We start from the raw sequence: 22759 nt of genomic DNA, 5'->3' as shown, positions 1-22759 counted from the left end.
GCAACTTCTTGGGCTTGGTTTAAACAGTATTTTTGTGCTGGTACTTTTAAAAAACATGCTCAGGCACTTTGGATGCAGAGGCTCTTATCAATTCTATCTAGTTTTAACTTTCACCTAGCCGCAATCATCCCGGGCATATGTACATGAAGTTGTGAACACATTTTTTGAGCTGTCCCAAGGCAGAAGAATGCTGCTTTAAGTAGATTAACTGGTTACTGACTGACAATAACCAAAAGGGTTAGGGAAAAAAACAGACAAATGAAGGGCACCAACATATCTCCTAACCCAGCGTTAGCGAACCTTTTCAACGCCAAGGGCCGAAATGGGAGCGTGTGTGTGGGTGCATGCCAGAAACTGGATGGGCAGCCGCCCACTGCGCATGCGCGCCCCAGGAAGATGATCTTTCGGTTTCCAGCGTGCATGCGCGGGCAAAGACCAGGTGGCCAGTGCGCATGCATGCACCAAAAACCGGAAGATCATCTTCCCAGCACGAGCATGTGCACCGGGAGGATGCTCTTCCAGTTTCCGGAGCTCCTACAAGCGTGAAGACCAGCTGGTCAGCACACTGGAGCACGGAACAGCAAGGGGTGATGGCTCGCATGCCCGGAGAGATGGCTCTGCGTGTCACTTCCGGCACATGTGCTATAGGTTCGCCATCACAGTCCTAACCAGTGAAATTTCGTGATGCAAAGCTCCAAAAGAATCCTTCAGCTGCTCCCCAAGAAACACCAGAAGAGATTAAATAGATCCTCCCCACCTTCATCTCTGCTCCAACCAACCCGATCATTTCATCCTCACTATATCCATAGCCTATCAAGACAGGTGCGGTGGCCTAGAGGTGGAGTTCTCGCCTCACAATCAGGAGGTTGTGAGTTTGATCCTATAGATATTTCTCTCTCTGGGCACACTGAGAATATATCTGCGGAACAAAACTCTGCATTGGCAACAGGAGGGGCATCTGGCCAGTAAACACTCAGTTCCATTCAGTTGCCCAGACTTCATCCCGCAAGGGATTATGGGGTCATTAAAAGATGATGATGATGATGATGATGATGATGATGATGATATTCATAGCCTATCAAATGTCAACTATGAGGCAAATTTGTTTTAAATTTTATCTATTTATGCTCTGTTTAGGGGCTCCTAATTTAGCTCCTAGTTTAGCCATAAGGAAGGCTGAGCGCCAAAAAATGGAAGCCTTTGAACTATGGTGCTGGAGAAGACTCCTGTGAGTCCCTTGGACTGCAAGGGGATCAAACCAGTTAGTCTAGAGGAGATCAACCCTGACTGCTCTTGAAAAGGCCAGATCCTGAAGAGGAAACTCAAATACTTTGGCCACCTAAGGAGAAGGAAGGACTCCCTGGAGAAGAGCCTCATGCTGGGAACGATTGAGGGCAAAAGAAGAAGGGGGTGACAGAGAAGGAGGTGGCTGGATGGAGTCACTGAAGCAGTCGGTGTGAGCTTAAATGGACTCCAGAGGATGGTAGAGGACAGGAAGGCTATGGGTCAGACACAACTTCGCAACTAACAACAACTACCAGGACCATCTCTAAGAAGAGGGCCAAAGACATGACGTTATGGTGATTCTGGCAACTTCTTGGGCTTGGTTTAAACAGTATTTTTGTGCTGGTACTTTTAAAAAACATGCTCAGGCACTTTGGATGCAGAGGCTCTTATCAATTCTATCTAGTTTTAACTTTCACCTAGCCGCAATCATCCCGGGCATATGTACATGAAGTTGTGAACACATTTTTTGAGCTGTCCCAAGGCAGAAGAATGCTGCTTTAGGTAGATTAACTGGTTACTGACTGACAATAACCAAAAGGGTTAGGGAAAAAAACAGACAAATGAAGGGCACCAACATATCTCCTAACCCAGCGTTAGTTTTATAGTTTATAGTTTATAGTTTTATTAGAATTTGTAGGCCGCCCTTTTCCCTGAGGGGACTCAGGGCGGCTCACATAAAACTAGGAAGGGGGGGATACAGACAACAAAATAGAGACATATACTAAAATGGTAAGCAACATACATTCATCATTCGGGAGGGGTAACTATCCTTATCCCCAGGCCTGACGGGCGAGCCAGTTCTTCAGGGCTGTGCGAACCTTTTCAACGCCAAGGGCCGAAATGGGAGCGTGTGTGTGGGTGCATGCCAGAAACTGGATGAGCAGCCGCCCACTGCGCATGCGCGCCCCAGGAAGATGATCTTTCGGTTTCCAGCGTGCATGCGCGGGCAAAGACCAGGTGGCCAGTGCGCATGCATGCACCAAAAACCGGAAGATCATCTTCCCAGCACGAGCATGTGCACCGGGAGGATGCTCTTCCAGTTTCCGGAGCTCCTACAAGCGTGAAGACCAGCTGGTCAGCACACTGGAGCACGGAACGGCAACGGGTGATGGCTCGCATGCCCGGAGAGATGGCTCTGCGTGTCACTTCCGGCACATGTGCTATAGGTTCGCCATCACAGTCCTAACCAGTGAAATTTCGTGATGCAAAGCTCCAAAAGAATCCTTCAGCTGCTCCCCAAGAAACAGCAGAAGAGATTAAATAGATCCTCCCCACCTTCATCTTTGCTCCAACCAACCCGATCATTTCATCCTCACTATATCCATAGCCTATCAAGACAGGTGCGGTGGCCTAGAGGTGGAGTTCTCGCCTCACAATCAGGAGGTTGTGAGTTTGATCCTATAGATATTTCTCTCTCTGGGCACACTGAGAATATATCTGCGGAACAAAACTCTGCATTGGCAACAGGAAGGGCATCTGGCCAGTAAACACTCAGTTCCATTCAGTTGCCCAGACTTCATCCCGCAAGGGATTATGGGGTCATTAAAAGATGATGATGATAATGATGATGATGATGATGATGATGATGATGATGATGATGATGATGATATTCATAGCCTATCAAATGTCAACTATGAGGCAAATTTGTTTTAAATTTTATCTATTTATGCTCTGTTTAGGGGCTCCTAATTTAGCTCCTAGTTTAGCCATAAGGAAGGCTGAGCGCCAAAAAATGGAAGCCTTTGAACTATGGTGCTGGAGAAGACTCCTGTGAGTCCCTTGGACTGCAAGGGGATCAAACCAGTTAGTCTAGAGGAGATCAACCCTGACTGCTCTTGAAAAGGCCAGATCCTGAAGAGGAAACTCAAATACTTTGGCCACTTAAGGAGAAGGAAGGACTCCCTGGAGAAGAGCCTCATGCTGGGAACGATTGAGGGCAAAAGAAGAAAGGGGTGACAGAGAAGGAGGGGGCTGGATGGAGTCACCGAAGCAGTCGGCGTGAGCTTAAATGGACTCCAGAGGATGGTAGAGGACAGGAAGGCTATGGGTCAGACACAACTTTGCAACTAACAACAACTACCAGGACCATCTCTAAGAAGAGGGCCAAAGACATGACGTTATGGTGATTCTGGCAACTTCTTGGGCTTGGTTTAAACAGTATTTTTGTGCTGGTACTTTTAAAAAACATGCTCAGGCACTTTGGATGCAGAGGCTCTTATCAATTCTATCTAGTTTTAACTTTCACCTAGCCGCAATCATCCCGGGCATATGTACATGAAGTTGTGGACACATTTTTTGAGCTGTCCCAAGGCAGAAGAATGCTGCTTTAGGTAGATTAACTGGTTACTGACTGACAATAACCAAAAGGGTTAGGGAAAAAAACAGACAAATGAAGGGCACCAACATATCTCCTAACCCAGCGTTAGCGAACCTTTTCAACGCCAAGGGCCGAAATGGGAGCGTGTGTGTGGGTGCATGCCAGAAACTGGATGAGCAGCCGCCCACTGCGCATGCGCGCCCCAGGAGGATGATCTTTCGGTTTCCAGCGTGCATGCGCGGGCAAAGACCAGGTGGCCAGTGCGCATGCATGCACCAAAAACCGGAAGATCATCTTCCCAGCACGAGCATGTGCACCGGGAGGATGCTCTTCCAGTTTCCGGAGCTCCTACAAGCGTGAAGACCAGCTGGTCAGCACACTGGAGCACGGAACAGCAAGGGGTGATGGCTCGCATGCCCGGAGAGATGGCTCTGCGTGTCACTTCCGGCACATGTGCTATAGGTTCGCCATCACAGTCCTAACCAGTGAAATTTCATGATGCAAAGCTCCAAAAGAATCCTTCAGCTGCTCCCCAAGAAACACCAGAAGAGATTAAATAGATCCTCCCCACCTTCATCTCTGCTCCAACCAACCCGATCATTTCATCCTCACTATATCCATAGCCTATCAAGACAGGTGCGGTGGCCTAGAGGTGGAGTTCTCGCCTCACAATCAGGAGGTTGTGAGTTTGATCCTATAGATATTTCTCTCTCTGGGCACACTGAGAATATATCTGCGGAACAAAACTCTGCATTGGCAACAGGAAGGGCATCTGGCCAGTAAACACTCAGTTCCATTCAGTTGCCCCGACTTCATCCCGCAAGGGATTATGGGGTCATTAAAAGATGATGATGATAATGATGATGATGATGATGATGATGATGATGATGATGATGATGATGATGATATTCATAACCTATCAAATGTCAACTATGAGGCAAATTTGTTTTAAATTTTATCTATTTATACTCTGTTTAGGGGCTCCTAATTTAGCTCCTAGTTTAGCCATAAGGAAGGCTGAGCGCCAAAAAATGGAAGCCTTTGAACGATGGTGCTGGAGAAGACTCCTGTGAGTCCCTTGGACTGCAAGGGGATCAAACCAGTTAGTCTAGAGGAGATCAACCCTGACTGCTCTTGAAAAGGCCAGATCCTGAAGAGGAAACTCAAATACTTTGGCCACCTAAGGAGAAGGAAGGACTCCCTGGAGAAGAGCCTCATGCTGGGAACGATTGAGGGCAAAAGAAGAAAGGGGTGACAGAGAAGGAGGGGGCTGGATGGAGTCACCGAAGCAGTCGGCGTGAGCTTAAATGGACTCCAGAGGATGGTAGAGGACAGGAAGGCTATGGGTCAGACACAACTTCGCAACTAACAACAACTACCAGGACCATCCCTAAGAAGAGGGCCAAAGACATGACGTTATGGTGATTCTGGCAACTTCTTGGGCTTGGTTTAAACAGTATTTTTGTGCTGGTACTTTTAAAAAACATGCTCAGGCACTTTGGATGCAGAGGCTCTTATCAATTCTATCTAGTTTTAACTTTCACCTAGCCTCAATCATCCCGGGCATATGTACATGAAGTTGTGAACACATTTTTGGAGCTGTCCCAAGGCAGAAGAATGCTGCTTTAGGTAGATTAACTGGTTACTGACTGACAATAACCAAAAGGGTTAGGGGAAAAAACAGACAAATGAAGGGCACCAACATATCTCCTAACCCAGCGTTAGCGAACCTTTTCAACGCCAAGGGCCGAAATGGGAGCGTGTGTGTGGGTGCATGCCAGAAACTGGATGGGCAGCCGCCCACTGCGCATGCGCGCCCCAGGAAGATGATCTTTCGGTTTCCAGTGTGCATGCGCGGGCAAAGACCAGGTGGCCAGTGCGCATGCATGCACCAAAAACCGGAAGATCATCTTCCCAGCACGAGCATGTGCACCGGGAGGATGCTCTTCCAGTTTCCGGAGCTCCTACAAGCGTGAAGACCAGCTGGTCAGCACACTGGAGCACGGAACAGCAAGGGGTGATGGCTCGCATGCCCGGAGAGATGGCTCTGCGTGTCACTTCCGGCACATGTGCCATACGTTCGCCATCACAGTCCTAACCAGTGAAATTTCGTGATGCAAAGCTCCAAAAGAATCCTTCAGCTGCTCCCCAAGAAACACCAGAAGAGATTAAATAGATCCTCCCCACCTTCATCTCTGCTCCAACCAACCCGATCATTTCATCCTCACTATATCCATAGCCTATCAAGACAGGTGCGGTGGCCTAGAGGTGGAGTTCTCGCCTCACAATCAGGAGGTTGTGAGTTTGATCCTATAGATATTTCTCTCTCTGGGCACACTGAGAATATATCTGCGGAACAAAACTCTGCATTGGCAACAGGAGGGGCATCTGGCCAGTAAACACTCAGTTCCATTCAGTTGCCCAGACTTCATCCCGCAAGGGATTATGGGGTCATTAAAAGATGATGATGATGATGATGATGATGATGATGATGATGATGATGATGATGATATTCATAGCCTATCAAATGTCAACTATGAGGCAAATTTGTTTTAAATTTTATCTATTTATGCTCTGTTTAGGGGCTCCTAATTTAGCTCCTAGTTTAGCCATAAGGAAGGCTGAGCGCCAAAAAATGGAAGCCTTTGAACTCTGGTGCTGGAGAAGACTCCTGTGAGTCCCTTGGACTGCAAGGGGATCAAACCAGTTAGTCTAGAGGAGATCAACCCTGACTGCTCTTGAAAAGGCCAGATCCTGAAGAGGAAACTCAAATACTTTGGCCACCTAAGGAGAAGGAAGGACTCCCTGGAGAAGAGCCTCATGCTGGGAACGATTGAGGGCAAAAGAAGAAAGGGGTGACAGAGAAGGAGGGGGCTGGATGGAGTCACCGAAGCAGTCGGCGTGAGCTTAAATGGACTCCAGAGGATGGTAGAGGACAGGAAGGCTATGGGTCAGACACAACTTCGCAACTAACAACAACTACCAGGACCATCTCTAAGAAGAGGGCCAAAGACATGACGTTATGGTGATTCTGGCAACTTCTTGGGCTTGGTTTAAACAGTATTTTTGTGCTGGTACTTTTAAAAAACATGCTCAGGCACTTTGGATGCAGAGGCTCTTATCAATTCTATCTAGTTTTAACTTTCACCTAGCCGCAATCATCCCGGGCATATGTACATGAAGTTGTGAACAGATTTTTTGAGCTGTCCCAAGGCAGAAGAATGCTGCTTTAAGTAGATTAACTGGTTACTGACTGACAATAACCAAAAGGCTTAGGGAAAAAAACAGACAAATGAAGGGCACCAACATATCTCCTAACCCAGCGTTAGCGAACCTTTTCAACGCCAAGGGCCGAAATGGGAGCGTGTGTGTGGGTGCATGCCAGAAACTGGATGAGCAGCCGCCCACTGCGCATGCGCGCCCCAGGAAGATGATCTTTCGGTTTCCAGCGTGCATGCGCGGGCAAAGACCAGGTGGCCAGTGCGCATGCATGCACCAAAAACCGGAAGATCATCTTCCCAGCACGAGCATGTGCACCGGGAGGATGCTCTTCCAGTTTCCGGAGCTCCTACAAGCGTGAAGACCAGCTGGTCAGCACACTGGAGCACGGAACAGCAACGGGTGATGGCTCGCATGCCCGGAGAGATGGCTCTGCGTGTCACTTCTGGCACATGTGCTATAGGTTCGCCATCACAGTCCTAACCAGTGAAATTTCGTGATGCAAAGCTCCAAAAGAATCCTTCAGCTGCTCCCCAAGAAACACCAGAAGAGATTAAATAGATCCTCCCCACCTTCATCTCTGCTCCAACCAACCCGATCATTTCATCCTCACTATATCCATAGCCTATCAAGACAGGTGCGGTGGCCTAGAGGTGGAGTTCTCGCCTCACAATCAGGAGGTTGTGAGTTTGATCCTATAGATATTTCTCTCTCTGGGCACACTGAGAATATATCTGCGGAACAAAACTCTGCATTGGCAACAGGAGGGGCATCTGGCCAGTAAACACTCAGTTCCATTCAGTTGCCCAGACCATCCCGCAAGGGATTATGGGGTCATTAAAAGATGATGATGATGATGATGATGATGATGATGATGATGATGATGGTGATGATGATGATGATATTCATAGCCTATCAAATGTCAACTATGAGGCAAATTTGTTTTAAATTTTATCTATTTATGCTCTGTTTAGGGGCTCCTAATTTAGCTCCTAGTTTAGCCATAAGGAAGGCTGAGCGCCAAAAAATGGAAGCCTTTGAACTATGGTGCTGGAGAAGACTCCTGTGAGTCCCTTGGACTGCAAGGGGATCAAACCAGTTAGTCTAGAGGAGATCAACCCTGACTGCTCTTGAAAAGGCCAGATCCTGAAGAGGAAACTCAAATACTTTGGCCCCCTAAGGAGAAGGAAGGTGTTGAATACTAGCGCGGGAAATACAAGCGCGGGAATAAGGACTCCCTTTCTGATTGGTTCCCGGGCGGAGCCGGTTCAATCCTCGCCCTGATAGGTCGAGCTACTCGACGCCCCATTGGCTCCTCGTTCAAACCCGGGGGTATAAATGTTTGGCGCGAACCACGCCACGTTGAATCGTAGTTACTCTGTTCACAATAAAGGTTGCTGTTTTGCATACCCGCTTGTCGCGTCCTTCCCTTCGCTCCAAGATGCAAAACTGGCGACGAGGATGGGATACCGATTCCCGCGACCACGGAGAAGAACAAGCCAGCTGCCACCGCGTCTGAACCAGCACGAACGCTATCCTCAGGCTGAGAACTCCGGCAGCGAACGCAAAATTTTCTCCGCCCTCTTCCTCCCTCTCTCTGGCTCCACACCACGATGGCATCATCGCTTCCTCCTTTCGCGCCATTCGGAGCCGCCGGAGAATCATGGGACGGCTTCATGGAGCGTTTCGAGTGCTACTTAATCGCCTCGAAGAACCAGGCACAGACCGACGAGGAGAAATGCAGCTTCTTCTTGTCCTGCTGTGAGCCTTCCATGTTCGCCTCTGCGAGAGCCCTGGCCGCCCCGAGGCCAGCCTACAAACTTGGGTGGGACGAGCTGATGTCCAGGCTGAGGAACCACTACGCTCCCTCACCCTCTCTGATCGCGCGCCGCTTCACCTTCCGCCGCCGAGTGCAAAAGCCCAACGAATCCATCAGCCAGTTTCTAGAGGCTTTGCGCACAGTGGCCGCCCAGTGCGATTTTGCAGACCTGGAGGAGAACCTCGTGGAGCAGTTTGTATGCGGGGTCCGCGACGTGCATTTGCGCAGCCGCATGCTCCGGAATCACAAAATTACCTTGATGCAAGCCGTGGAGACCGCGCAAGCCGCGGAGCTCTCCGAACAATCCACGGCCGACATCGAACGCCTCCAGCTGAAAACCCCCGCGCAAACCGCCGCGGGGCCTTCCACCCAGACGAACCTCGTCGACGACCTCTCTCCTGCTGAAGACGAGGAGGAGGAAACCGTCGGACAAATGAGGACGCAGCCGAAGCGGAGGCCACACCAGCAACCACCGACGCCCGCTCAGCCAGCCTCAAACGCACCTTGCCGCGGATGCGGCGGCCGCCACAGCCGCGCATCCTGCCCGTTCCGTTCCGCCGTCTGCCGCCGCTGCCGAGGAGAAGGACACCTCGCCAGGGTCTGCCGGGCTCTCGTGCCAGCCCCATCGTTTATGCAGCCCAGCGACCAGCGCCAGGCACCGCAACGCCGCCAACAGCCACGTCCGGCGAGGCGAGCTGAGGACTGCCACTCAACCTACCAGCCCTCCAGCGCCGACTGCGTGGTCTACCAGGCGTCCCACGTTCCCGCCGGCGACCGCAAAATCAGCACCGCCGTCCGACTCGAAGGTCAGCTTTGTCGAATGGAGGTGGACTCCGGGTCTTCCCGTTCTCTCCTATCTTGGGCCTTGTTTTCCCGCCTTTGTCCCGGGGTTCCCCAGAGCAAATTGCGCCCCGTCGGGGTCTCCCTCCTAGACTACCAGGGAAATGGGATTCCCACGGCAGGAATATTCCACATCCAGGTGGAATACGGGGATTTTAAGGGGAAACTCCCAGTTCTAATCGTCAGGAACGATCTGCCCGCTCTCCTTGGGTTGGATTGGTTTCCCGCCTTGGGCCTCACCATAGAGGGGGTGCACAGGGTAGTTCCCCTCACCGTAGATAGCGTTCTAGATGAGTTCGCAGATGTGTTCGATGGGAAATTGGGCTGTTATAGGGGCACCCCCATTTCCCTCTGCCTTGGTCCCCAGGTCGCTCCCATTAGGCTGAAGGCACGCAGGGTCCCCTTCGCATTGAGAGCAAAGGTAGACACTGAACTTGATAAGCTTATAGAGCAGGGGGTACTCGAGCCCGTAGATCACGCCCGTTGGGAAACCCCCATAGTCCTCCCGGTCAAACCCGACGGATCGGTGAGAATATGTGCCGACTATAAGTCGACCATCAATTTGGCCCTGCAGGCAAATCCATATCCGGTTCCCGTAGTGCAACACCTACTCCACTCCTTAGGGCAAGGCCGCATTTTCGCCAAGCTAGATATGGCACAGGCCTACCAGCAGCTTCCCGTAGACGACGATGCGGCTACAGCCCAGACCATCGTCACCCACCGCGGGGCCTTCCGTTGCCGCCGCCTCCAATTCGGCGTTTCGGTTGCCCCGGGGATTTTTCAGAGCCTCATGGAGCGGTTGCTCCACGGGCTCCCTGGCGTCGTTCCCTACTTCGACGACGTCCTGGTCGCAGCCCCCAGCCACTCGGAACTCCTGAAAACACTGCGGGAGGTTCTCACACATTTTAGGGAGGCAGGACTGAAACTAAAACGCAGCAAATGCGAAATTGCCGTACCCAAGGTAGAATTCTTGGGGTTCCTCATTGATGCCCAAGGCATCCACCCCACTCCTTCCAAAGTCGCCGCCATCAAAAACGCACCCGCACCCACCTCTAGGGCGGAATTGCAGGCGTTCCTGGGGCTTTTAAACTTCTACGCCCCTTTTATTCCCCACAAGGCGTCGCTAGCTGAGCCGCTACACCGACTGCTTGACCGGTCAGCGGCCTGGCAATGGGGTAGCCGTGAAGCGCACGCGTTCGCGGCTATAAAAGACATTTTGACCTCGTCGGCAGTCCTAATTCAATACAGCGACAGGATGCCCCTAGTTCTGACTTGCGACGCCTCTCCCTATGGTATAGGGGCGGTCCTGAGCCATGCCCTCCCGAACGGCTCAGAGGCCCCCATAGCTTTCTATTCCCGGACACTCTCCTCCACGGAGCGGAACTACAGCCAAATCGATAAAGAAGCCCTGGCTGCAGTGTCCGGCATTAAGCGGTTCCATGACTACCTCTATGGTAGGAATTTCACCCTTGTCACGGATCACAAGCCGCTCCTGGGGCTACTGGCAGGCGACAAGCCAACCCCCCCCCCATTTTGTCTCCCCGCATGACACGCTGGACGGAGTTCCTAACGGCATATTCGTATACGCTGTTATACCGTCCGGGTAAGCAGCTAGGGCACGCAGACGCCCTGAGCCGTTGCCCTTTGCCAGAGACGGACACAGCCCACGTGCCCGCGCTCTCTATTTTGTCCATAGCCGAATCCGACCTCCCAGTCTCTGCCGCGGACGTCGCAGCTTGCACAAAGGCTGACCCCGTCCTATCCCAAGTAGCTTCATGGGTTTTGAGGGGTTGGCCCGCGGAAAAGGTAGCGGAAGAATTCCGACCATTTAAAGCACGACAAGCCGAACTCGCCCTTCACGGGGGTTGTCTTGTCTGGGGGGATAGGGTAGTGATTCCCACAGCTCTGCGGGCACGAATCCTGCCCGCACTCCACAAAAACCACCCAGGCATAGCGCGAATGAAAGCCTTAGCCCGTAGCTATGTGTGGTGGCCCTTGCTAGATTCGGAAATTGCAGACTACGTAGGCCGATGCAGGATTTGCCAAAACTCCAGGCCGAATCCCCCCACAGCCGCCCCTCGTGAGTGGGAAATCCCTAGAGGCCCATGGTCCCGTTTACACATTGACTTTGCAGGCCCCTTCCACGGCCGAAACTTCATGATAGTAGTAGATGCTTACTCCAAGTGGGTGGAGCTGGTAATCATGACCTCCACCACAGCAGAGAGTACAGTGAGGGCCCTGCGTAAGATGTTCGCCACACATGGGTTACCGGATGTGATAGTCTCGGACAATGGGCCCCAGTTTACCTCCACCACGTTCCAAGAATTCCTGGCCGAACAAGGAATCAGACACGCAGCCACAGCCCCTTATCACCCAGCTAGCAACGGCCGGGCGGAGCGCGCAGTTCGCTCTGCCAAAGAAGCTTTGGGCCGCATGGACCAGGGCGACTGGCAAGAAAGAGTGGCGGCTTACCTCTTGAGCCAGCACTCCATTCCCTGCCCAACGACTAATAAAAGTCCCGCGGAGCTCTTGATGGGTAGGAGATTGCGAACCCCCCTAGACAGGCTCCATCCACTTTACGCAGGGGATCTGCCGAGCAACCTGGGGGCCCTCCCTTCCCACACATTTAAGTTAGGGGATCCTGTATGGGCCCGCTCCTTTTCTGGGGATCCACGGTGGGTTCCCGCAACCATCACAGCCTGGACTGGCCCCTGTTCCTTCAGGGTCGGCCTGGCCGACGGAACACAATGGAGGCGCCACGTGGACCAGTTAAGGCGACGCCTCCCCGCGGAAACAGACGGCCCGAACCTCTCAGACACCCGCTCTCAGCATGAGCCACCCTCGATGACTTTCCCCCCAACAGACCGCCTCCACCCGGGGAACAGGGGACAAGCCGATACGAACTTTGCGGACAGACGCGCCTCACCCGGCTACTCCTTTCCTCGAAGCCCTTATCGAGACTCTGAACCTACACCCCAACCAGACTGCACGGGGCCACTGTCGGACGCTCCTGTTGCCACGGAGACGCCACCCCGGGCAAACGGACATCGGGCACCGGGCCCGGGGCCAGCGTCATCTCTTGGGACCGCGTCGCAGATTCACCGCCCCACCACGGACACACCTCCGCCGGCGGTTTCCCCCCCGACGATAACCGCCGGGGAGCCACGAAGGTCGGGACGGGAACGTCACCGTCCCACCTACTTGAAAGACTATGTTTGCCCTTCCTAAGGAACTCTTTGACTAGGGGGGGAGGGGTGTTGAATACTAGCGCGGGAAATACAAGCGCGGGAATAAGGACTCCCTTTCTGATTGGTTCCCGGGCGGAGCCGGTTCAATCCTCGCCCTGATAGGTCGAGCTACTCGACGCCCCATTGGCTCCTCGTTCAAACCCGGGGGTATAAATGTTTGGCGCGAACCATGCCACGTTGAATCGTAGTTACTCTGTTCACAATAAAGGTTGCTGTTTTGCATACCCGCTTGTCGCGTCCTTCCCTTCGCTCCAAGATGCAAAAGAAGGACTCCCTGGAGAAGAGCCTCATGCTGGGAACGATTGAGGGCAAAAGAAGAAAGGGGTGACAGAGAAGGAGGGGGCTGGATGGAGTCACCGAAGCAGTCGGCGTGAGCTTAAATGGACTCCAGAGGATGGTAGAGGACAGGAAGGCTATGGGTCAGACACAACTTCGCAACTAACAACAACTACCAGGACCATCTCTAAGAAGAGGGCCAAAGACATGACGTTATGGTGATTCTGGCAACTTCTTGGGCTTGGTTTAAACAGTATTTTTGTGCTGGTACTTTTAAAAAACATGCTCAGGCACTTTGGATGCAGAGGCTCTTATCAATTCTATCTAGTTTTAACTTTCACCTAGCCGCAATCATCCCGGGCATATGTACATGAAGTTGTGGACACATTTTTTGAGCTGTCCCAAGGCAGAAGAATGCTGCTTTAGGTAGATTAACTGGTTACTGACTGACAATAACCAAAAGGGTTAGGGAAAAAAACAGACAAATGAAGGGCACCAACATATCTCCTAACCCAGCGTTAGCGAACCTTTTCAACGCCAAGGGCCAAAATGGGAGCGTGTGTGTGGGTGCATCCCAGAAACTGGATGGGCAGCCGCCCACTGTGCATGCGCGCCCCAGGAAGATGATCTTTCGGTTTCCAGCGTGCATGCGCGGGCAAAGACCAGGTGGCCAGTGCGCATGCATGCACCAAAAACCGGAAGATCATCTTCCCAGCACGAGCATGTGCACTGGGAGGATGCTCTTCCAGTTTCCGGAGCTCCTACAAGCGTGAAGACCAGCTGGTCAGCACACTGGAGCACGGAACAGCAACGGGTGATGGCTCGCATGCCCGGAGAGATGGCTCTGCGTGTCACTTCCGGCACATGTGCTATAGGTTCGCCATCACAGTCCTAACCAGTGAAATTTCGTGATGCAAAGCTCCAAAAGAATCCTTCAGCTGCTCCCCAAGAAACACCAGAAGAGATTAAATAGATCCTCCCCACCTTCATCTTTGCTCCAACCAACCCGATCATTTCATCCTCACTATATCCATAGCCTATCAAGACAGGTGCGGTGGCCTAGAGGTGGAGTTCTCGCCTCACAATCAGGAGGTTGTGAGTTTGATCCTATAGATATTTCTCGCTCTGGGCACACTGAGAATATATCTGCGGAACAAAACTCTGCATTGGCAACAGGAGGGGCATCTGGCCAGTAAACACTCAGTTCCATTCAGTTGCCCAGACTTCATCCCGCAAGGGATTATGGGGTCATTAAAAGATGATGATGATGATGATGATGATGATGATGATGATGATGATGATGATGATATTCATAGCCTATCAAATGTCAACTATGAGGCAAATTTGTTTTAAATTTTATCTATTTATGCTCTGTTTAGGGGCTCCTAATTTAGCTCCTAGTTTAGCCATAAGGAAGGCTGAGCGCCAAAAAATGGAAGCCTTTGAACTATGGTGCTGGAGAAGACTCCTGTGAGTCCCTTGGGCTGCAAGGGGATCAAACCAGTTAGTCTAGAGGAGATCAACCCTGACTGCTCTTGAAAAGGCCAGATCCTGAAGAGGAAACTCAAATACTTTGGCCACCTAAGGAGAAGGAAGGACTCCCTGGAGAAGAGCCTCATGCTGGGAACGATTGAGGGCAAAAGAAGAAAGGGGTGACAGAGAAGGAGGGGGCTGGATGGAGTCACCGAAGCAGTCGGCGTGAGCTTAAATGGACTCCAGAGGATGGTAGAGGACAGGAAGGCTATGGGTCAGACACAACTTCGCAACTAACAACAACTACCAGGACCATCTCTAAGAAGAGGGCCAAAGACATGACGTTATGGTGATTCTGGCAACTTCTTGGGCTTGGTTTAAACAGTATTTTTGTGCTGGTACTTTTAAAAAACATGCTCAGGCACTTTGGATGCAGAGGCTCTTATCAATTCTATCTAGTTTTAACTTTCACCTAGCCGCAATCATCCCGGGCATATGTACATGAAGTTGTGAACACATTTTTTGAGCTGTCCCAAGGCAGAAGAATGCTGCTTTAGGTAGATTAACTGGTTACTGACTGACAATAACCAAAAGGGTTAGGGAAAAAAACAGACAAATGAAGGGCACCAACATATCTCCTAACCCAGCGTTAGCGAACCTTTTCAACGCCAAGGGCCGAAATGGGAGCGTGTGTGTGGGTGCATGCCAGAAACTGGATGAGCAGCCGCCCACTGCGCATGCGCGCCCCAGGAAGATGATCTTTCGGTTTCCAGCGTGCATGCGCGGGCAAAGACCAGGTGGCCAGTGCGCATGCATGCACCAAAAACCGGAAGATCATCTTCCCAGCACGAGCATGTGCACCGGGAGGATGCTCTTCCAGTTTCCGGAGCTCCTACAAGCGTGAAGACTTGCTGGTCAGCACACTGGAGCACGGAACAGCAACGGGTGATGGCTCGCATGCCCGGAGAGATGGCTCTGCGTGTCACTTCCGGCACATGTGCCATACGTTCGCCATCACAGTCCTAACCAGTGAAATTTCGTGATGCAAAGCTCCAAAAGAATCCTTCAGCTGCTCCCCAAGAAACACCAGAAGAGATTAAATAGATCCTCCCCACCTTCATCTCTGCTCCAACCAACCCGATCATTTCATCCTCACTATATCCATAGCCTATCAAGACAGGTGCGGTGGCCTAGAGGTGGAGTTCTCGCCTCACAATCAGGAGGTTGTGAGTTTGATCCTATAGATATTTCTCTCTCTGGGCACACTGAGAATATATCTGCGGAACAAAACTCTGCATTGGCAACAGGAGGGGCATCTGGCCAGTAAACACTCAGTTCCATTCAGTTGCCCAGACTTCATCCCGCAAGGGATTATGGGGTCATTAAAAGATGATGATGATAATGATGATGATGATGATGATGATGATGATGATGATGATATTCATAGCCTATCAAATGTCAACTATGAGGCAAATTTGTTTTAAATTTTATCTATTTATGCTCTGTTTAGGGGCTCCTAATTTAGCTCCTAGTTTAGCCATAAGGAAGGCTGAGCGCCAAAAAATGGAAGCCTTTGAACTATGGTGCTGGAGAAGACTCCTGTGAGTCCCTTGGACTGCAAGGGGATCAAACCAGTTAGTCTAAAGGAGATCAACCCTGACTGCTCTTGAAAAGGCCAGATCCTGAAGAGGAAACTCAAATACTTTGGCCACCTAAGGAGAAGGAAGGACTCCCTGGAGAAGAGCCTCATGCTGGGAACGATTGAGGGCAAAAGAAGAAAGGGGTGACAGAGAAGGAGGGGGCTGGATGGAGTCACCGAAGCAGTCGGCGTGAGCTTAAATGGACTCCAGAGGATGGTAGAGGACAGGAAGGCTATGGGTCAGACACAACTTCGCAACTAACAACAACTACCAGGACCATCTCTAAGAAGAGGGCCAAAGACATGACGTTATGGTGATTCTGGCAACTTCTTGGGCTTGGTTTAAACAGTATTTTTGTGCTGGTACTTTTAAAAAACATGCTCAGGCACTTTGGATGCAGAGGCTCTTATCAATTCTATCTAGTTTTAACTTTCACCTAGCCGCAATCATCCCGGGCATATGTACATGAAGTTGTGAACACATTTTTTGAGCTGTCCCAAGGCAGAAGAATGCTGCTTTAGGTAGATTAACTGGTTACTGACTGACAATAATCTTTTAGAACATTTTGTGGCGTCTACCAGGACTATAGTCAAGGCTATGTTTTTTCCAGTTGCAATGTATGGCTGTGAAGGTTAGACCATAAGAAAGGCTGAGCGCCAAAGAATGGAGGCCTTTGAACAATTGTGGTGGAGAAGACTCATGCAAGTCCCTTGGACTGCAAGGTGATCAAACCGGTCAGTCCTAGAGGAGATCAACCATGACTGCTCTTTAGAAGGCCAGATCCTGAAGAGGAAACTATGGCCACCTAATGAGAAGGAAGGACTCACTGGAGAAGAGCCTAATGCTGGGAACGATTGAGGGCAAAAGAAGAAGGGGGTGACAGAGAAGGAGGTGGCTGGATGGAGTCACTGAAGCAGTCGGTGTGAGCTTAAATGGACTCCAGAGGATGGTAGAGGACAGGAAAGCCTGGAGGAACATTGTCCATGGGGTCGCGATGGGTCGGACACAACTTCACAACTAACCACAAGTTTAGCTTTTTAATCTCACAGTTTTGTGAGGTAGGTTTTGGAGTTTGAGAGGGAGGGAGTGGCCCAAAGTCAGTGGACAAAAATATATCATCAACACAGCGGGTTTTTTTAGTCAAGGACAAAATCCAAACTTCCTAATATCTGTTCTGCGTAATCTTCCCATCCAAATAGCCAATTCCGCCCCATAAATAGAGAATATATTATCCTTACCTGACTGACGATCATGGGCCCGATGACGTTGGTTTTGTATACCTCCGACATGTTTTCTGGCGTTTCTGTCTCTACGGTGCTCAGTTTTAAAATCCCTGCGTTGTTAACCAGCAGGTTCAGTCCAGCCCCCTTCAGATGTTCTGTGACTTTGGCTGCAGCATCCTTAACGCTGCTTGGATCATTTGTGTCTTCAGGAGGAAAAATTAATGGTCATTCTCCCATATCTGGCTTTGTACATCATACAAACAGGGGTGGAATTCAGCAGGTTCTGACAGGTTCTGCAAGAACCGGCAGCGGAAATTTTGAGTAGTTCGCAGAACCGGCAAATACCACCTTTGGATTACCTCAGAGTGGGGAAGGAATGGAGATTTTGCCGTATCCTTCCCCCGGGAGTGGGGAGGGAATGGAGATTTTGCAATATCCTTCCCCCAGGAGTGGGGAGGGAGTGGAGATTTTGCAGTATCCTTCCCCCAGGAGTGGGGAGGGAATGGAGATTTTGCCATAACCTTCCCCCAGGAGTGGGGAGGGAGTGGAGATTTTGCAATATCCTTCCCCCAGGAGTGGGGAGGGAGTGGAGATTTTGCAATATCCTTCCCCCAGGAGTGGGGAGGGAGTGGAGATTTTGCAATATCCTTCCCCCAGGAGTGGGGAGGGAATGGAGATTTTGCCATAACCTTCCCCCAGGAGTGGGGAGGGAATGGAGATTTTGCAATATCCTTCCCCCAGGAGTGGGGAGGGAGTGGAGATTTTGCAATATCCTTCCCCCAGGAGTGGGGAGGGAGTGGAGATTTTGCAATATCCTTCCCCCAGGAGTGGGGAGGGAATGGAGATTTTGCCATAACCTTCCCCCAGGAGTGGGGAGGGAGTGGAGATTTTGCAATATCCTTCCCCCAGGAGTGGGGAGGGAATGGAGATTTTGCAGTATCCTTCCCCCAGGAGTGGGGAGGGAATGGAGATTTTGCAATATCCTTCCCCCAGGAGTGGGGAGGGAGTGGAGATTTTGCAATATCCTTCCCCCAGGAGTGGGGAGGGAGTGGAGATTTTGCAATATCCTTCCCCCGGGAGTGGGGAGGGAATGGAGATTTTGCAGTATCCTTCCCCCAGGAGCGGGGAGGGAATGGAGATTTTGCAGTATCCTTCCCCCAGGAGTGGGGAGGGAATGGAGATTTTGCAGTATCCTTCCCCCAGGAGTGGGGAGGGAATGGAGATTTTTCAGTATCCTTCCCCTGCCACGCCCACAGAACCGGTAGCAAAAGAAACTGAATTTCACCACTGCATACAAGGGGATTTTCAGGACACATACCCAATGCGATGATGACAATTTGTGGGTGTTCAGCAGCCAAATTCTTCAGATCCTAAAGGGGGGAAAAAATCCACACACTTAGCCTGGAGCAGCAGCCCATTTTGCAAATGACATATTTGAAATGGGATAAGAATTTAAAACAAAAGGTGGTGACATCTGATACGGGTTCTTAAATTTTGCAAAGACGCAGCCATTGTAAGTATCTTCCAATCAATTGACTGGAGAAATTAGTCTCACCCTTGTCCCCCTCTCCCAAATTCTGCAAAGAGAAGCATCCTTTAAAAACATTGTAAAGATAACCAGTCTTCATTTAAAAAAAACTCTGGTCTATCTTTATCTCCAACTTTGCCTGCACTGTCACCACAAGCAAATTTCTGTTAAAGACAAAACCTTTGTTCATCCCACCAACAGCTGAAGGCACCTTGGGCCTCACCTGACCTCCGGATCCAGCCGGGTCCCGACAAGTGGCAAAGATCCTTCTCTGCCAGCTACCTGACCAGCTCCAAGCCAAGCCCACGATTGGAACCGGTCACTAGAACGCTGTATGGATTCAGTTGATCCATCTCTCTCGACCGCCCAGAACTAACCAAGAAACGACTTTTATGCGCTCCCTTAAATATTGCCTGAACCCTCCATTCATTCCTAGTCATTCCACCCAAGTTACATCACTTGCAAACAGTTTTCCCGAAGAAAATCAAGGGAGAGGGTTTTAGCAAACACTGCCCCCGCCTCTGGCTTTGTCCAATCTTGCAACACAACACATTCCTTTCTTCCCCCCCCCCCCCATTCTAATCAGCGTGTTTTTTTCTCTCTCTCTTTGGCTACGTTCAGTGGGAATGTTTTTATTTCAAAGAGATCTGTTTTCTGCTCTGAGCAAAAGCTCTTGTAGGAAGTTAGCACTCACCCCTCTCCTAGAAGAATGAAACCTCCTAGGAAATATGAAAAAGGCAGAATATTATGTTGGAAGAAATGTCCTTCTGGCTTCAGCTCCAAGTGGCAGAACCTAAGGGCCAGATTTGGCTATCATTACCTAATAGCTCGCTTCAACCAGTTTTCTGCTTTCCTAATCAGTTGATTGGGAAAATTAGCCTTGCTGCACTTCATCTGTTTCTAATTCTGCAAAGAGACTTCTTGAATGAGATGCAAAACTTTTTGAGTGAAAAACATCAACAACAAAACTCTAGAAAGCGTGCAGAAAGAGAAGTAAAAATCGCATGGGCCATTTTAAAAGTACAATTCATTACCAGCAGATTTATTAAAACATTCCGCACTACTGCAGTTACAACAAATGTATAAGCAACTTAATACAGCCATTGTGCTACTGAACCAGCTGTGTGCTGCAGCTGCCGAAAAAGCCAACACAATTCTAGGATGCATAAACAAAGGGATAGAATCAAGATCACGTGAAGTGTTAATACCACTTTATAATTCCTTGGTAAGGCCACACTTGGAATATTGCATTCAGTTTTGGTTACCACGATGTAGAAAAGATGTGGAGACTCTAGAAAGAGTGCAGAGAAGAGCAACAAAGATGATTAGGGCGCTGGAGACTAAAACATATGAAGAACGGTTGCAGGAACTGTGTATGTCTGGTTTAATGAAAAGAAGGACTAAGGGAGACATGATAGCAGTGTTCCAATATCTCAGAGGTTGCACATAGAAGAGGGAGTCAAACTATTCTCCAAGGCACCTGAGGGTAGAACAAGAAGCAATGGGTGAAAACTAATCAAAGAGAAAAGCAACCTAGAACTAAGGAGAAATTTCCTGACAGTTAAAAAATTAATCAGTGGAACAACTTGCCTCCAGAAGTTGTGAACATTCCAACACTGGAAGTTTTTAAGAAGATGTTGGATATCTATTTGTCTGAAATGGTGTAGGGTTTCCTGCTTAAGCCTCCAAGGTCCCTTACAACTCTGCTATTCTATTCTATTCTATTCTATTCTATTCTATTCTATTCTATGAAAGGCCAATTGCTTTTTTGAATAGCACCTATGGACAATTATGACCAGGATGATTGAGAATATCCATAGCCATCACAAAAACAATTGGACTGTAACTGATATTTATTTAATAATCTTATATAATGCATGGCAGTAGCCAAAAAAGCCAATACGATCCTTGATTGTATAAACAGAGGCATAGAATCAAAATCATGTGAAGTATTTGTACCACTTTATAAAGCCTTAGTAAGACCACATCTGGAATATTGCTTCCAGTTCTGGTCACGCCCTTTCCACATAGATGCAGAGACTTTGGGGGAGGGGGAAGTGCAAAGAAGAGCAACTTAAGATTATTAAGGGCTTGGAGACTAAAACATATAAAGAACGGTTGCAGAAATTGGGTTTGGCTAGTCTAGAGAAAAGGATATAAAAACAGTGTTCCAGTATCTATGGGGCTGCCACAAAGAAGAGAGCGTCAACTTATTTTCCAAAGCAGCAGTAAAACAAGACAAGAAACAATGGATGGAAACTAATCAAGAAGAAAAGCAACTTGGAATTAAGAAGAAACTTCCTAACTGAGGATAATTAAGCAATGGAACAGCTTCCCTTCATCACTAGAAGTTTTTAAGAAAAGACTGAAGAAACACCTATCTGAAATGGTAAAAGATCTCCTGCTTGAGCAGGGGGATGGACTAGAAGACCTCCAAGGTCCTTCCAGCTCTATTATGATTGATATAATTTCTTTATCTCCATCATGCCTAGCCCCATCATGTCCCCACCATAACCATCTAAAATAGCAATAGCAGTAGACTTATATACCGCTTCATAGGGCTTTCAGCCCTCTCTAAGCGGTTTACAGAGAGTCAGCATATTGCCCCCAACAATCCTCATTTTACCCACCTCGGAAGGATGGAAGGCTGAGTCAACCCTGAGCCGGTGGGATTTGAACCGCTGAACTGCTGATCTAGCAGTAGCCTGCAGTGCTGCATTTAACCACTGCGCCACCTCGGCTCTAAAAGACAAGTGAATTGCCCTTAACGATATAAAAACGCCATTCTTCCCACTAAAACTGAAAGCACCCCAGGCCTCACCTGAGCGCGGGGTCCCACTGGGTCCCGGCAAGTGGCAAAGATCCATTTTGGGGGGTTGTTCTTCTCCACCAGCTGCCTGACCAGCTCCAAGCCAAGTCCCCGATTGGCCCCGGTTACCAGAACGCTGGATGGATTCAGTTGATCCATCTCTCTCGCCGGCTATGATCCAACTAACAAACGGTACTGTGCTCAACCCAATTAAATCTCCTCCAGTCCTCGCTGGCCTCCAATCCCTCCACCCCAAGTTATGTAACATACTTGGCTCCAGTGTCCAAGTTCTTTGGAGAACAGTGAGGGGTGGGGGAGATGATTGGCCCTTCATCCAAGTGCTCAGGTCATGTTTTACTGCCCTAGTTGTGTGAGGGGATACATTTTTGACATTTCCCATAGCGAATGTTTACACATCTAAAGGATGTTTGCTCTGTTTCCCGTCTTGAAAAAAACAGCTTATGAACAAATTGGTAAATCTTTTTTTTTAAAAGAAAGAACAGATCAAATTTTGTTTGAAAACCTCAAGCAATGAAACCACTGATGAAAGTAATGTTTACCTTGCTTTCTCCATTAACAGGCTGCATTCTTGGGCTCAGGTTTAGTGAAATAAGATGCTCCTTGATTCACAATAAATAGAGGTGTATGGTTTCTTAACGTTGCACCCAGTGGTGGGATTCAGCCAGTTCGCACCTATTCAGGAGAACCGGTTGGTAACTTTCTAAGCAGTTCAGAGAACCGGTTGTTGGAAGAAATCTTAAGAGCCGAGGTGGCACAGTGGTTTGTTTGTTTGTTTGTTTGTTTTATTTATATGCCACCCTTTTCCCCCGAAGGGGACTCAGGGCGGCTCACAACTCAACCAAGGGAGAGGGATGCAGACAAAAATTAAAATGACACGCAACAATACATAATTTAAAACACAAGAGTCATACCATTCGAGAAGGGGGTAGAAGCTTTTTAGCCCCAGGCCTGTCAGAATAGCCAGGTTTTAAGGGCTTTGCGGAAGGTCTGGAGGGTGGTGAGGGTTCGAATCTCCACGGGGAGTTCGTTCCAGAGGGTCGGAGCGGCCACAGAGAAGGC

General features: G+C 49.6%; 1 protein-coding gene across 1 annotated transcript in view; it reads right to left on the bottom strand.

The window, feature by feature from the left end:
* LOC106545466 (uncharacterized) overlaps nucleotides 1-21881 on the bottom strand; it is a 29037-nt gene extending 7156 nt beyond the window's left edge. Inside the window, exons 1-3 of the mRNA XM_087729034.1 lie at nucleotides 21692-21881; nucleotides 18661-18712; nucleotides 17358-17545 (exon numbers count right to left, since the gene is read on the bottom strand). Coding sequence (XP_087585160.1) covers nucleotides 17358-17545; nucleotides 18661-18712; nucleotides 21692-21838 — 387 coding nt within the window. The 5' untranslated portion in view covers nucleotides 21839-21881. The remainder of the gene's footprint in view (nucleotides 1-17357; nucleotides 17546-18660; nucleotides 18713-21691) is intronic.
* Nucleotides 21882-22759: the final 878 nt, after the last annotated feature.

This window comes from Thamnophis sirtalis, unplaced genomic scaffold (assembly GCF_051295495.1).
Source record: "Thamnophis sirtalis isolate CommonGarterSnake01/CBP01778 unplaced genomic scaffold, rThaSir2_p1.2 scaffold_14, whole genome shotgun sequence".
Classification (NCBI taxonomy): domain Eukaryota; kingdom Metazoa; phylum Chordata; class Lepidosauria; order Squamata; family Natricidae; genus Thamnophis; species Thamnophis sirtalis.
This window is presented reverse-complemented; position numbering and strand designations above follow the sequence as displayed.